This window comes from Paralichthys olivaceus, chromosome 24 (assembly GCF_024713975.1).
Source record: "Paralichthys olivaceus isolate ysfri-2021 chromosome 24, ASM2471397v2, whole genome shotgun sequence".
NCBI classification, from domain to species: domain Eukaryota; kingdom Metazoa; phylum Chordata; class Actinopteri; order Pleuronectiformes; family Paralichthyidae; genus Paralichthys; species Paralichthys olivaceus.
This window is the reverse complement of record NC_091116.1, coordinates 3,637,054-3,653,517: the sequence shown is the minus strand read 5'-3', so window position 1 is coordinate 3,653,517 and position 16,464 is coordinate 3,637,054. Positions and strand designations below refer to the sequence as shown.

Below are 16,464 nucleotides of genomic sequence, written 5' to 3'. Positions count from 1 at the left end.
CCGGCTCGTTTCTAAATGTGTGGACAGGTAGTGGACAGTGGCTTTTTGCAGCTTAAAGGTCCAGTGTGTAAGATTTAGGTGAAAGGGAACTATTGGTAGAAATTTAATGTAGAATAATCCTCATGATGTTTCACTCGTTTCATGTAAATTGTATGAATTGTAGTTTTCTTTACCCCAGAAAAGACCCTTTATATTTAAATACTTTATATTTACATCGAGGGGGCCTCTCAACGGAGGCTGCCATGTTTTTTACATTAGTCCAAACTAAACACCTTTTGAGTTTTTATGACAACTGAAGCTTCCGCAGGTTCTTTTTCATGTTTGGAAGGAGAGGGTGAGGTGAGGGGTGTTCAGCTGAGACATGCAATTTCAACACTAGTTATCACAAAATTCTACACACTGTACCTTTAAAGCAATTACTGACACACTTGTCAATAATTCCCATGGCTATAAATGAACAATTCCGTTCATCACACATTGTCTCAGAGACATTACTTTACTTTTTTTATCTGCTTCACATTCATACATTTTTTCATGATTAGACAAAAAGGACAAATACTCGATAGTAAACCGAACAAAAGCAATATCAAAAAAAGTAACTTCAAAAAATATTTCTACGGTTTGATTTCTACAATTAATGTGATCGCTATTTACATTTCACTCTATGAAAGGTCATATGATGGACTTAATGTGGTTTGATTGATTGTGTAATTAATGACTCTTCTCCTTCCACATTGAAAACCCAGAGTTTCGTAGTACAGGTTATCTTGGATGACCAATGCGATGCACATCCCCAAACCCTTCAGTAAAAGCTTGGCTATAAATTAATATTTTTCATTAAAATGTTTTGGTTTTCTTGTAGACATCCAGTGTTAAGAAATTCAGCTTTAAAATGTAATCAAACAAAAGTCTCCCATCCATCACGTAGCCTTTGGTCAAACATTATTGCTTTAACTCTTGAATATGGAGCAGCTTTCTCCAGTACTGCTTAAAGGTCACCTGTGCCCGAGCCCGGCCTACCATCACCCCGACATCCATCTTCTTTATACTCTGGTAGGAAAAACTGGGGCTCTGAATTATTTGTGGGGCTGTGAGCTTTAAGGGCAGGTTTTGAAGTGTTGCAGTCCTAGCAAAGAGTGGACCCCTAAGAGTTTTGCATTCTTTTAGGTTACAGTCCACACCACATCATAACTAAATAAATAAATAGACAAGTGTAGTTTTGTAAAGAAGGTAGTGGCCTCATACTTTCTGTATTTACACCTTTGGTGACATAAGCAGGGATGGCACTTGGATCAACCACATATGAGGGGAGGTGTAGTAGGATTTGTAAACAGTATATCTTTTTTGTATGGGGTTTCAATCAAGCTACCACAGGCGTTTTAAAAGTTTCCAGTAGAGGTGTGGGTAGCGAGGATGTTGGAAGGGTTTGTGTAAGCAGTTTCCTTTTATCTTTCAGTGGGAAATGACTTGAGTCTACCTAAAGGACTCTGTGGTCAGTTTTCGCCACTGCGCTTAATGGAAACGAATCCTCTGTGTATATGGAGTCATACATGTGGCTGTGGGTATGAAGTCAGACGTCTCTCACAATGAAAACCTGCCTCTTCTGTTATTCTTAATCCCCCCCACACACACCCTGCCGGTCCATCTCAGCTCAGTGGAGCGTCAGGAGAGTGTAAACCTTCTATTGGGCCCTTTATTATGCACAGACAGATGGTGGATGTGATTTCAGCGTTGGTAAAAGTCACAGAAATGTCAGTAAGACACCATGACCTTCCACTCTCCTGCTCATCATTCTGAAGTAGGAGATGTCATGAGACACATTAGTAGAATTCAAATTCAATTTGATGAAATGTATTTGTAAAGCGCTGAATCTTAACACACATTATCTCCAGGTACTTTACATAGTAAGGTCAAAACCTTAACATTTATTGAGAAACCCAATAGTTCCCACATTGAAAAGGCAATCTAGCGACTCATTAACTGGAAGAAACATTTAGCAGAACAAAACTCAATGTGGGCGGCCATCTGCCTTGACTGGTTGGGGTGAGCAATTACAAGTGAACCACACTGTTGACATTTTTGCCTTTACCAAAACTAATTTCCTTTGCAGTGCTGCACACTGAGCTGTAAAGGGCTGCTTAAAATGTATTTTGCACTAAACTTTGGCTGCCGGTATCGTTAGAACGTCTCTCTGCCTTTCACATTCTTGATCTATTCAGCTATCCAGGTGATAACAAATTCTGATGAATCATGAACACATTCCACCATAAAGTACTCCTATGTTTGTGTAATTTATCAGGATTTTCTCTATTCTTTTATGAACCGTCAGTTAAACGCAACAAATGGCCATATGTTTTTGTCTTCCCCCTCATTTTGCTTGAATGACCCAGATTCTTCAGCTATGACAGCATCCGTTTTGGAAATAAAAACATACATGAGGGCAGTCTGTGGTGAAAAGCCAGCTCCCAGACACCCCCATCCACAGTCTACTGACTATGGAGCTTTTTTACTAGGAAGGCAAGCGGGGTATGACAAACTGATGCGATTACGGGCCTGTCTGTTCGGTGCGTAATGTGTTTGGTGGCTGGTCCCATTATGTAATTTGTGGGTAATGACTTGTCCAGGCCAGAGGAGAGGGAAGAACAGGAGAGCTTGGATAGCAGTCAGTGGAGTGTAGCAGCAGAGGGTCTGTGGGTGGTAGAAACACACACACATACAATTTGTCAGAATAGCTGTAAACAAAGGCTGCTCTGTCCACAGCTGAAAGTTTTTATAACACCCCACTTTAAATGTTGACCTCACCAAACGTCCACTCGCCTTTTTTTTTTTTTTACTTTTACAGTTCATTGTGTGTAAGCTCTTACCTTTCTTTCCTGTTTTCTTGCATCATGCTGTTTTTTCGCAGAGTATAAATTGAGTTTGCACACTGTGACAGTGGGTGTGCAGCTTCATTGCATGGGACAGGCTTGAAACGACATGTATTTCTCTCCGCAGGTACCCACCCTTCTTTGATGACAACCCATTTGGAATCTACCAGAAGATTTTGGCTGGAAAACTCGAATTTCCCCGCCATCTGGATTTCTATGTCAAGTAAGTGCTGGACACGAATATCAGTATTTTCCATGTCCTTGCATGTACCTATCTTTTGTTGCAGTAAGGGAATTGTCTTTTACTATTTCTACCAGGTATTATAACACTAAACACCAGAAGTAAATGCAGGTAACTAAAAAAAACAACTTTTCTGCAGCTCTGTGGACTGAAAAAGATTGACAGGATGGACATTACTACCACATTACCACATGAGTACTTGGTAATAGTCATTCCATTGCTACATTTTCACATGAATACTCAGTAATCATCACTGTACATACATGCACAGAATTTGCATGTATTTACTCTTTAAAACCAGAGATGGTATTCAGCTGAAGTTATGGTTATATAGAGCTTTTCCAGTGTTATCGACCACTCAAAGCTTTTTGCGGTACAAGTCGCTGTCACCCATTCATGCAAACATCTATGCAGTGCTTAAACACGCAGCGCTTTTTTCTATCAGACACAATTCATACACTTTTGGCAGAGCTGTCGCGGTCAATTTGCAGGATTCCATTCTTGCCAAAGGACAATTTGGAATGCGGATGGAAGGAGTTCGGGATCAAACCATCAAAAGCTGAATCGACTACCCTCTCTACCTCCTGAGAGAGAGAGAAACTAGTAGGGCAGGGCTGTTTTTCTCAGCATCACAAAATGACATATCTATCTTCTGAAATATCAGATTTTCAAACATTAGGTCTTATAAACATGTAGCTTCATCTTTGTACAAGTACTGCTGCTGTTAGCCAAACTGACGATTATGTAAAAATAAAACCTGGGCTGCGGATGGACCTGTTGCTTAACTTTGGCCAGATACGGTTAGTCTTCCTGTTGAGGGTCACTAACGCACCCTGCCTGGTTCGCATAAGCATAATACTGGAATTGTTAGGGGCCATATGGGCAGTCTGTTTTGCTGGCAATCAATTAGCTGTCTGGAACTAAAAGAGGGCTATTGATGCACTCGACTGATTTGGACTGGTTCCCCCATATGGCGTTTATTTTGACTCAAAGTTTGTTCTCATAAAAAACATGGTGCTCAAAATGCTGCTTGTATACAGTCCTGTGCGTATGCAGAGTAGAAATACTCCCTTGCAAGTATGGCTTTGTGCTCGCTGATACTGTTCTGTGCACTTGTATCATATGCACGGACGTGGTTTTTTATGTGCACACATTTTGTGAGTGAGTGAGTGAATATGAATTTGCTCTCAGTCATGACACAGCGTACAGTGTCCCCATAGAAGCCAGTGACACACTGCTTCCCCTGGCAGTTCTGTGAATCCAGACCTTCACTGTTAAGCCATCCATCTTGTGTCCAGCTAGATGAAGGATTTTTAATATACTTCACCATTTGCATTAATGTGACGTCACACTCTTCCATCCGTCAAAAAGCGAAATGCCTCGCTGAAGACTGCAGGCGGTGTCCCTTGCAGCAGCGGCTGCCGAGCATAGACAATCAGAAAGACTGGAGAAGTGTCCCAGGGTGACCCCAGCATAAAAGTCTTGTAATGCATTAGTCATAAAATTAGCTGCTAGTTAAGGAGTGAGCAGTGTTCACCAGTCATCAGTCACATTAAAATTCTACAGAGGTATTGAAATGCTACATTTACATATTACATTCATTTAAAGTAACATTTTGCATGTGCATTTTCCAATCAGCCAATCATGTGGCAGCAGTGTCTTGCAGGTAATGTTCACATCAAGCATCAAAGGAGAGGAAACATGTTATCTCAGTGACTTTGATGCTGTCAAACATGCTGAGTATTTGTAAAAGTGTCTTACTGGGATTTTCATATTTAAGTCTCAAGCTTCTTCCAGTGAGCAGCAGCTCTGGACAGAAACATCTGGTTGGTGAGAGAGACATGTCAGCGTAAGAGGACAACATCATTAGCATGTAAAGCCCCAGCATGTTGAGGTTCTAGTCAGATATGGAGGAGAACATGCTGTCGACAGCTTTGCCTTGGAACTGAGGTGCCTTCACATCATTTTTTTTAGATCAAACATTCTTCATTATTCTCAATGATAACACAACAATAATAATGAGAATAATAGCTTGCATTTATATAGCACCTTTCATGGCACCTAAGGACGCTTTACATATATATGCCTGTGAGTACAAAACAGAAGAGAAAAGAAAAAAGTAATAGTACAAAACAAGATAGACATAAGGAGCAGCGTGAAGCATTGAGTTTTTTGAAGATGTCGAGAGATTCTGCGTTGTGTATTTCGTCAGGGAGAGAGTTGCAGAGGGGTGGGGGCTGCGACACAGAAGGCTCTGTCTCCAAAAGTTTGCAGCTTGGTGTTGGGGATGGAGGGAAAACCTGAGTTTGAGGATCGCAGCCTTCTGAGCGGAGTGTAGGGATGAAGGAGGTCGGTTAGTTATAGTTGGGCTAGGGCATGGAGGGATTTTACAGGCCTTTTATCGATTATTGGACAATTATTCATCTCGATCAGACAATTGTTATTATTGCTGTTCTGTTTTGACTTATGGGTGGCTATGCATTGCGGTGCTCTTTCTTTGCATGTGTGTTTGCCTTTTGTTAAAGTCAGACATACTGCTGCTGTGTCACAAAAACAAACACTCAAGAGTGAAGTTGTTGAAAGAATATTTTGGCATTTAATAAAGTCCTGTGTAAGTCAATAGAGTTCTCTTTTATTATATTTGTCTTTGAACCAACAGATGGTAACCAATTTGTGGAAGCAGACTGTGATTATATCTCTTCCTAAAGGAAGCAGAGGCCGTTCGCTCTCATTTCTCTTTGAATGAAAACATTTTGAAAAGATTGTGAAGTCAGAGCTTATAAGGGAAACAGAGCATGCACTTGGCTATATGCAATTTACCTATAGGGCATATAGAGCTGTTGAAGATGCCACAATCACCCTGCTAAATCTATTATTCAAACATCTTAAAGGGAACAAAACCCATGCTAGATTATCTTTTCCTGATTTCTCCATTGCTTTTAACTCGATCGAACTCCACATTTTGGCTACGAGACCAAAAAAGCATTTTTAACTGAGTCATGATCTAGTGGGCTTGTTTTTGGATTTCTTAACAAACAGAACAGTCACTATGGTGCTCTGCTGACTCACCCCAGGGCTATGTCCTATCACTCTTACTTTTTATCCTGTATACAAACATGTGCCAAAGTAAACATGGCAACACTGGCGTATTTTGAAATTTGCAGAAGATAGTTATTATGAGTCTGCTACGATTTTATCAGTTAGTTTGATAATAATTTTTCGTGCGTAACATATCCAAAATGAAGGATATGATGATTCATTTTTGGAAACATGCCCCCACCCATGATTATACAATCATCAAAGGCTAGCCTGTGGAGTTTGTGGAAAATTATAAGTTTCTTGGGTGTGTCATTGACTGCGAGGCACTTTGCAAAAAAAGGTTGACCCTGTTTTATCAAGCTTTTATTGAATCTTCGTCTCAACTCAACCTGTCCTGTACTCCATACAGCTTCAGCGCAACTCTACTCTTCTGGGGCCTCATTTATAACTGTTGCTTACGCATAAAGCTGGGCCTGAAACTTGCATTCGCCGCTTCAAACGTTGGGATTTACAAAAACAAACTTGACAAGAGAACGTGCGTATTTCCACGCTAACTCCGACCCGCGCAGAGAGACGGCAAAATGACGATGCAGACATGAGATGTTGAACTGAAGCAAGATTATTGATCCACTTCATCGCCAACATTAAAACCAACAGCGCTAGTTGTGCTTGCGTGACATATCTGTTCCATAAGAACCTTTAATTGAAACATACATAAAACAACTTACAGCAAATTCAATTCAGATAATAATAAACAGCAGAGTTGCAGAGCTGAGTGGTTAATAGTTTTTAAAAATATCTATTAACACTGTGTGTGTAAACAAACTTCCATTTCCAAATAATATCCCAGATGTGTGAAGTGATCAGTCCGATTGCTGGAAATATATAAATATTGCGGTGACACTTACACGTAATGCTGCGTGATAGATGCACGTGAATGGAAGGAGGAAACGAGGGATCAGCGATGACAAAAATCGTTTGTCCCATGACGATGACTGATCAGCTGATACAGATTCTACAGATCTTGGCCGATAGAACCGAACCATCGCAGTGAAAACACAAGCATATAATAATAATTGTGTTATATTTTATATATTGGGGACATCACAGTTGTCTTTGAATGTACTAATCCTTGGATGATTAAAAACAGGCGATAGACACACTGTCACATTCTGACAGTAGAAGCGATTCTTTTTTTGCCTCCACCTTAGAATTAGATTTCTCGTTCTCCGTTTCGTCATCAGTGTACTTTCTTTTATTAATGACAACACTGCTTTCCCATTAAATCGCTCTTCACCTCCACCTCCCTAACAAACTTCTCGATGTCAGTGACAGAAAGTTTCACCATTGGTCTGCAGGATAATTGAATGTTCATGCCGTGCTTTGCATTGACCATTTATGGTTGAATGGGGCCGTGTAGAGGGCGGGATATGAGGCTGATCCAAGTACGAACGTTTCCAGGTGGACTGTGATTTATAAAGTGAACATTTAGCAAACACTTTCAGTATGAATCCTCCTTTTATAAATGAGGCCCCCCCTGAACTGTTCCTGTTTTTAACTTTGGATTGCTGTACCCTGTCTGCATAACATAATTTACCTTTGGGTAATAATAAAGAAACTGACTAAATGTTATAGTAACTGAAAATTTGATTTTATGTGACAGTGAAAATGAATTTAGTATAAAAATCTGATTTAAAGCCGACAATCTTTTGAAGGAACTGCAATATAAAGTCGCTTCTCCTATTTGTGTTTCTTCGTGAAAACAATTAAAAGACATACATTCAGATATTTCCCCATGGGTGCTTATTTAAACATGTTAGTTTGGCAGATTTCCTTTTGACAGAGTCTGCGGGAGAACACTTTTCAGAATTCTATTTTGTAGCTGTGGATTCACTGACTGCCTCTCCTCCCCCCCTCCTCCAGAGACCTCATCAAGAAGTTCCTGGTCATCGATAGAGCCAGACGGCTAGGCAACATGAAGGTGAGTGTGTTAGACTTTCTGTCTCCTTGAGCCACGTGGCAGCTCGCCATATTTCGTAGGTGCTCTGACGTCAGCAGTCAGAGACCAGACAGCATGACTGAAGCTGCACGTGGTTCCAGTTAGTCATAAATGAAGATAAATTATATTGTCAGACTGTTGGTGCTGATATTTGTAATATGTCTGACTTGCAATGTAAATATTAGTATTCCCTAATGACAACAACATCCTTACTCTCTTACAAAGCTCAGCAACACAAAGTTACACAAGCCCACAGAGATATACTGCGTCTGCAAACCTTCAAAAGTTGACCTCAGGAGACTTAAAGGTCCAGTGTGTAGAATTTAGGTGAAAGGTAGAAATTTAATGTAGAATAATCCTCATGATGTTTTCACTAGTTCGTTTCATCTAAATTATATGAATTCTAGTTTTCTTTACCCCAGAAAAGACCCTTTATATTTACATCTAGGGGACCCTCTCTACGGAGGCCGCCATGTTTTTTACATTAGTCCAGACTGGACAAACTAAACACCTTTTGAGTTTTTATGACAACTGAAGCTACCACAGGTTCTTTTTCATGTTTGGAAGGAGAGGGTGAGGTGTGGGGTGTTAAGCTGAAACATGCAACTTCAACACTACATATCATACAATTCTACGCACTGTACCTTTAAAGGTTTCCTTTTCCTTTCACCTAAATCTTACACACTGAACCTTTAAACTGTATTTAATCCTATAGATGGCATGGTGTCACTTGACATTGACATAAATCTAAATCTAAGATTTTGAGACCAGTGTTCCACATTTAGGTTACATTAAAAGACATTTATGACAAATTATCAAGCTGCAAGATGTACAGTGGATGAGCCCGTCGTTCAGGTATATAAAAAAGCAGATGTACCACACAAGGAAGGAAACTTAAAGAAACAGGATAATGCTGCACTTTCACGCTTCACACTGTTTTGCTCTGCTCTTAGTGTGAGGATACAAACACCACTGGAAAGCTCTACTACTAGTTCTGATGTGATTCCCTCTTGGTTGTCTCAACAAAATAAGGTTGAGTCAAATAACCAACATAGCAACAATATTTTTTTTCCCCAAGGCAGTTTAACCTCAAACTGACCCTGACTGTCAGAGTTCCGCTTGCAGCTTCAAAGTCTCTAAGGCTCTCTTAGAAAACTTGGAAGTTGTTTTTCAAAAGTGAATGAGGGTATTAAAGGACAAATTTATTTTATTGTACTTCACTTAAATCTCTGCAACAACTAGAATGCACAGAAGTTACCCAAACACAAAAAAGACAGAGTAGAAAACTGTGTATTTTATCATTTAGTCATTTTGCTTTCGGGTAGTCTGTCTGTAACATTCCCATGTGTGATATCTCTCCTGAACGCCTTGAGGGAATTTCTTCAAATTTGGTACAAATATTCACTTGGACTCAAGGATGAAATTATTAGAATTTGGTGATCCGAGATCACTCTGACCTCGCAAAGCACATTAATGTCTTGTGAAGGTGATACCTCTGGAACACCTGAAACATTCACTAGAACTTGGATTTCATTTTGTTAGCCCAAGGTAAAGTTCATGGTGGCCTAACAAATTATCTTAAGATCAGCTCAAGGGTATTTCTTCAAAGGTGTTACAAATGTTCACTTGGATTCAAAGATTAATTGATATGGGTGCTTGGGGATCAAGGGTAGTGAATTTTATTTCAGAATTTAAAAGGGGCCTCATGAATGTGGTATCTCAAGAGTGCTTCGGGGAATTTATCGAAATTTTAATCAGATGTCACTCGGACTAAGATTTTTAGATAAAGTGACCTTTCAGCAGTCACATTGACCTTATATGAATCTGGAAAAAAAGTATGTAAAAATATGTACATGCTAATTCTAGGTTAGAATTGGACTGGGAGCCTGACATCAATCGTTATTAGTTGTGTCAATTCCTATTTTCATTGTTGACTAAAAAAAAGACTCACTCTCAATAAAACTAATATATATCTCTGTCACATCAGGCTACATCGATTGTATGTAAGGAGGAGGTGATGCATATGATGCCTCTGATTCTAGAACACTGCCATACTGTCTAAAATCCCATTGAGATGGAATGCTGTAACCAATTCGTGGGCATAGTGTAAAGGACGATCTGGAAGACACCTCCAAAGGTGGTTTAGAATGACCAAGCTAAGATTTTGTGGGACTTCAAGATAGATAAAATGGTGATGGCTAACCAACCAGACATCACCTTGGTTAACAAGAAGGAGGTTGGTAAGGAGGTAATTGGAGAACTCAGGGCTGTAACCCCCTCAAACTGTGGCTCCAGCAGATTCCAGGAACAATATGAAATGTCAGTCCTGAAGAGCACAGTCCTAGGAACAGCTATGATACTGCAAAGAACCCTTAGGTTCCAAGAACTTTGGTAGAGGACCCAAGCTTGGAGGAGGAAATGTAAGACCACCCGCATGGAATTATATAAACAACGTGATCCCTGTGCTAATAGGACAACCAGAAAGATCTCAGACTTTTCCAATTCAGTTCAACTCAAATTGAGTCCAAGTAAATGAGCCCAGGTAAATCTCCCCGAACATGAGCTCCACCAATTCAACACCACTGATAAAGTTACCATGTTGGATCTGTTTTCAAATAAAGTTTGAGCTCTTTCTTGTTTAGGATACCCAGATGTTTTCTGTTATGACATCAGGAGAGCTACTTTTACAATCAAAATGAACTCGCATAGACTTCGGGGGCTGGCAAAAGAACTCAGGTCAAAACAGAATAGGAGACACTGGAGCTGAACTGAAAAGATCCAAACGAAAACCAAACACAAAGAGAAAAAAAAAAGGAATAAAAGTCGGTAAACAGAAATCTTTAAAGTCTCTCAAGAGGTCACACCGAGTCACAGTCATGACGCCATGTTTTCTCTTTCAGAATGGAGCAGATGATGTGAAGAAGCACCGCTGGTTCAAAACAATTGACTGGGAGGCAGTTCCTCTACGGAAACTGAAGGTGAGAAGTGTTAATATCTTATCATATAATATCTATCATGACAATTCAGTGGTTGCGATTTGAATCACATCTGTTTGTGTAATGCATGTTAGTGAATCTTGCTTTTCATTCCAAAATTGTAAGATGGTTGCATTTTCTAAAATGCCAGGGACAGTCCTTATGTCCCTGGCATGTGTGTGTGCTCCCAGACAGCACGCACACACACACACACACACATTTTCTCTCAATCCTGGCATTTCCCTTGATGACCTGACACGGGGATGATTTAATTGTGATAAAAACGTGTTCACTCTCGCTGGATAGTTAACAAGTGTTTACAGTTTACAATTCATCATATGTGAACTGATTCGTTCAGTTCATCATTCACGGAAAATATGAACGTTCACTGAATCGTTCATGCACAACGGCTCCGTTAACGCTAATTAGTACATGTAGGGTCAGAATAGTTCAATAATTCTAAGTTAGATATCTGATCACTATGTTGTGTGTTTTACAGATCAGTGCTATATAAGTAACCCCCCCCCCAAAAAAAAAAAATCATGTCGTAACTGTTAAAGTTAGTGTGTAGAATTTAGTGACATCTAGTGGTGAAATTGCATGTTGCAGCTGAACACCCCTAACCTGACTCTTCCAAACATGTAGGAGAACCCGTGGTAGCCTCAGTTATAAAAATTCAAAAGGTGTTTAGTTTGTCCAGACTGGACTAAAATCGATGTAAATATAAAGTATTTAAATATAAAGGGTCTTTTCTGGGGTAAAGAAAACTAAAATTCATACAATTTAGATGAAACAAACTAGTGAAAACATCATGAATATGAGTTTTATATTCAATTAGAGCCAATAGATCCCTTTCATCTAAATCTTACACACTGGACCTTTAAGCCCTATGAGATCAAATGTGATTTGTCTGTACCATACAATTAAAAATGTATTGATTGGCTTATCATTGACATATCAGGCCAGCACTTGAACTTGTACTGTTGTACTGTGTCCACAGCCTCCTATAGTGCCTAAAGTTTCCCATGAGGGTGACACCTCCAACTTTGACGTTTACCCAGAGGACGACTGGAAGAAAGACCCTCCTGTGCCTCAGAAGGACTTAGAGATCTTCAAGAACTTTTGATCAGTCTGCCTGGTTTATTTATTCGTGGAATATCCTGAGAATTGACCCAACATATTCTAAATGTACTGTCGCAGGGAGTCACATTTTATCTGTAATAATGACCTCCCTACCTACCAACTCCAAATGATTGATGCTGTGACCTGTATCATACCACAGAGATGATTTGCTTTTTATATGTTTATTTATGTGACCTAAGTCGAACTTTTGCTGTTTTAAATTTTTATAATTTTTTTTCTGAGCCTGCTCATATGCAAAAAGTGTGGTTCATTTGAAACCAAAAGACTGTTACTTCCTAGGTTTAAAAAAGAAAAATAATCAGGTCTTTTTTTATATTGTTTTATATTTTCTCTCTTTCTCAAATGTTCATGTCTTCATATTTAATGTGACTCAAGACTGGTGCTGTAATTGTCAGCTGGCCAGTGGGTACTAATGTGCAGTTTTGGACTTACTATACTGTGTAGTCATGAGTCAGACACTTTATTTGAAAATGTGTGACCTGTAGCACTTGTAAAAAGGTGCCTTACATCACAGTTTATTGGGCAAGATGTCTCGCAGTTCCCTAAAGCTCACATGAAATCTTCTGGCAGTACTAATTGAAATTGAATCATTTGAACCATCAGCACACGTGAGGTGTTGCTGAATGTGCTGTCTCGTCTTCCACTGTAAAACTCTCATCTCCCATCTCTGTTATTTCCTGTCGCACCTCTAAAACAGCTTTATCCACAGTAGCGACTTCGTTAGTACAATAGCCATGTGAAGTGAAAGGTGCTGGGACTTTGGGCCCTTGACATCTAATTTCTTCTTTGTAGAGCTGCATTATAGTCAACCGAGTCAGTTTTCATCCACATGTCAGTGTATCGTGTAGTCAAGGCTTAAAACATATTTATATAGTGATATTTCAGGACATTATTGGCCTTTAAAATAAACCGCGTACTGATCTCTCCATTTTTATACGCTGCCATTTAACTTGTCGGTGAGGGAGTGATGTTTCAGGTACAGGTGACGCCAGTCATATACCGAGGGCATTCGGCACAGCACTGCTCTGTGATTACTCAGACCTCCCACCCTTTACATGTGGCAACTTGTATTTAACTAGAGGAAATGTTTGAAGCACAACAGATACTGCAAAGTCGGTGGTTGTGCAGCCGGGGACTTCGCAGGAGTCAACACTTGAAACACGTCGGTGTTGTGCATGTTTACTCTTAACAATGCTTGTTAAACTGTTCATATGACACCTCACAACCTTATCATGCTTTATTTTCTCCCCAACACTAAATCTGTTTTTGGTTTTGCAACCTGTCATGTGTTTTTCTGCACCAAAGGACTGAACTGACCCTCAGTACTGAACTATTTGGGGTAATGTCAACATTTGCCATATGGACCTGTAGTGCTTTTTTTTTTTTTTTTTTTAAAGTAATCAAAACTTTCTCTAGTCAAGTTGTTTTTTTTCTTGTGCCTACATTACCCAAAATGCTACTTGACCATAGTTGGGTAGGAAATGTCAGAGCTGTGTTATGCTAGCTGTGACTCATACACTGTTGCCTTCAGGGCTCTCTGCTGACATAGATACCTGACTAGGTAGTTCCGTTGCCCAAATCCAAACTCATTTAACCGCCCCGATCTCTACATGTGGACATTCTCGCTCTTGATATACCTCACCTGATTTCTTAAAGCCTTGAAGGCTCAATGCTCCCACGGCTGCTTGTAGCAGCTAATGTATCGCACAGCCTGCAGCAGAGATGAGGGGGGTTAAAGAGGTCTGGTAAGTCCCCCCCCCCACCCAGATATCTTTACTTTCAAACTTGTAGTATTCAGGACACATCAAAGGCAAGTGTTTTCGCACATGCAGTCATACTGCACAACATCTGGAGGACTCCGAGTAAGATGAGATGCCCCTAAATACAACCCTAGAACTATATACTCAACTTACATAAATGTCAAATTGCATGTGTTGTCTTTCCAAATCAGTTCTTGGCGTTTAAGGGAATTGAGATTGTCGCAGGATTTTTTTTTCTAAAATGTGAATACTATATAAATGCACTGCAACGCATTAGGCATTTCTATACTAGCATTTCTGTCCACATATGTCACACTCATATACAGTATTGAAGTATAACCTATTAAACCAATATCATTGTTCCACAGTTACTATAATATTGATATGAGAATTAATATCACATTCACATCAGCCTCTCCTCCCTCTTATAATGAATATTTCACTTCGTTGTCTCCTGTTTGAAATGTATTGCTCTTCACGCTGCCCATAATATCACACCATTCTGTTTTTTAAGCTCATCCATGAAGAACAATTTCCGTACAGCGTCCGTCAGTAACCTCCGACTCAAGTCCATTTTGTTTTACACAACAATATGTTTTGTAATTGTCAGCCTTTTCCTTGACCATGCTTAGTTTTTGACCCAGTAGCTAGACCTACGTGGTGCATATACAGAAACTCCTCTTCTACTTTTAACAATGGAATTGTAAGCTACGGCCCATGTTTCTGTGAACACTGAAGCATCTTCAGAAGTGTTTCAAAAGATTAAATGTTAAAAAAAAAAGAAACAAATTCCCTTTTCCAGTCCCCGTCCTGCTTCTTCCTGTCCCTGTTCTAAAGCCTCAAGTCACGGAGCAGCTGCTGTGGGTGAGACAGGTCAGTAGCCGGGCCTGTGTAGACAAGCGATGCTATTATATTTACAAAATGGAGGTGTGACATTTCGGTTTATTTCTGAGTTTTAGAATATCTGTAGCTCAACTTACCTTGACAAAAATGTACAGCCTACAGCTGTATGTAGGGTTTAACAGAGAAATATATATAAATATATATATCCTAGCAAGGTCATCTGATTTTATAATTGGATACTGCTAAACATGTTCCAAATAAGTCTTTTCATCACAGTTACATTATCAATGTTAATTCATGTTTATGCGAAGCATCCTACATGTCCTGACATGATCTTCTTCACCTTGAGTCCCACATTTCCCAGTTTCTGGATAGCAGCGGCTCTCCGGGTGGTGTATCTGTCTCTCTCTGCACATCGTGGGTTACATCTGTGACAGCTGGTTTCCTCCCAGGGGAATGACGGCACGCCAAAAGCTGCTGGTCACAGCTGTTACCCTTCTCGGCTGTAGACAGAGGGCTTGTACCCCAGGTGGAATTATGCATTGACATTTTTTTCCAAGAGATGCTACCAGGCTGAGGCGATTCCCTGGCTTCTCAAACATAGCGGCCCTCCAATTGTCTCTGTCTCTCGCCAGTGGGTCTTTAATGATTTAAATGCCTGTGCGGTTGCATCAGATGCAAACAGACTCATTTTGTTTTCGCGTTGTCTGTCTTTCCGTCCATCCTGTTAACATGAGGTCTCTCAGGAATGTGAGAGTTACTTAAAATTGGGCTCAAACGTTCACTTGGACTCAATTGATTCGATTTTTCTGTCAAGGTCAAAGGTCACTGTGACTTGCATCCTTTCTTATTAACATTTCTCTAAACCACTGAGTACAGAACACTTGTTTTTATCGATGTGCATTTCTGTCTGCAACAGCGTCTTTTTGATCCGAGTGTCTAGAGCACAGGTGGTTACTTCTTTCCCTCCCTTGTATGACTAAGAAGACATTTCGGGAATTATGAGTAACGAGAAATTGTTCATATATTCCTCATGGTTCCTCAGAGACTGCATGTCTGTGCGGCTGAGACATTTTAGCCACACTTGAGAGTACTGCAGTTCCTCTTGCTGCCATGTGGGGCTGCCAGTGTGTGACCCTGCCCTCAGTGCTTTTCTGATGTGCACATGGACGGCGTTGGTGGTTTTCCCTTGGTTAAGTACCTCCTGATGCTACAGTTCCCATGCTTTATCTGAATTTCTTTAAATCAAATCCATTTTTTTAAACAGCAGTTTATGTTACCTTTATTAAGCATTCATTTCCTCACTCTAAATCTAAAGGTGTAGGAGTGGTGTTGATGTGCATAACACCGTGTGTCAAGGATGGTTATTATGTTTACAGTGGAAAAGTGAGTCATGTTTTGTCTGGAGTCCATGCAAGTCTACCACTAAGTGATGAAAGTCAGAGCTAGAGCTACACAGAGCTAATAGCCAGCTAATAAATGCCTTATGAAGCGCGTTCAAGGTGAATTAGGTGGAATGACAGCAGAGGCTGTGGGAGAGGGTTATTTCCCAGAAAGCCTCTGTGACATAAAAAAATCAGGAGGTGATAAAAACTTC

General features: G+C 40.0%; 1 protein-coding gene across 2 annotated transcripts in view; it reads left to right on the top strand.

Annotated features, from left to right (window-relative positions):
* The window catches only part of prkx (protein kinase X-linked), a 32,692-nt gene extending 19,019 nt beyond the window's left edge, over positions 1 to 13,673 (top strand). For both annotated transcript variants that reach the window (XM_020103858.2, XM_020103857.2), the window contains 4 exons: positions 2,995 to 3,090; positions 8,071 to 8,128; positions 11,047 to 11,124; positions 12,122 to 13,673. In XM_020103858.2, the coding sequence (XP_019959417.1) occupies positions 2,995 to 3,090; positions 8,071 to 8,128; positions 11,047 to 11,124; positions 12,122 to 12,247 (358 nt within the window). In that variant the 3' untranslated portion in view covers positions 12,248 to 13,673. The remainder of the gene's footprint in view (positions 1 to 2,994; positions 3,091 to 8,070; positions 8,129 to 11,046; positions 11,125 to 12,121) is intronic.
* The last annotated feature ends 2,791 nt before the right edge of the window (positions 13,674 to 16,464 follow it).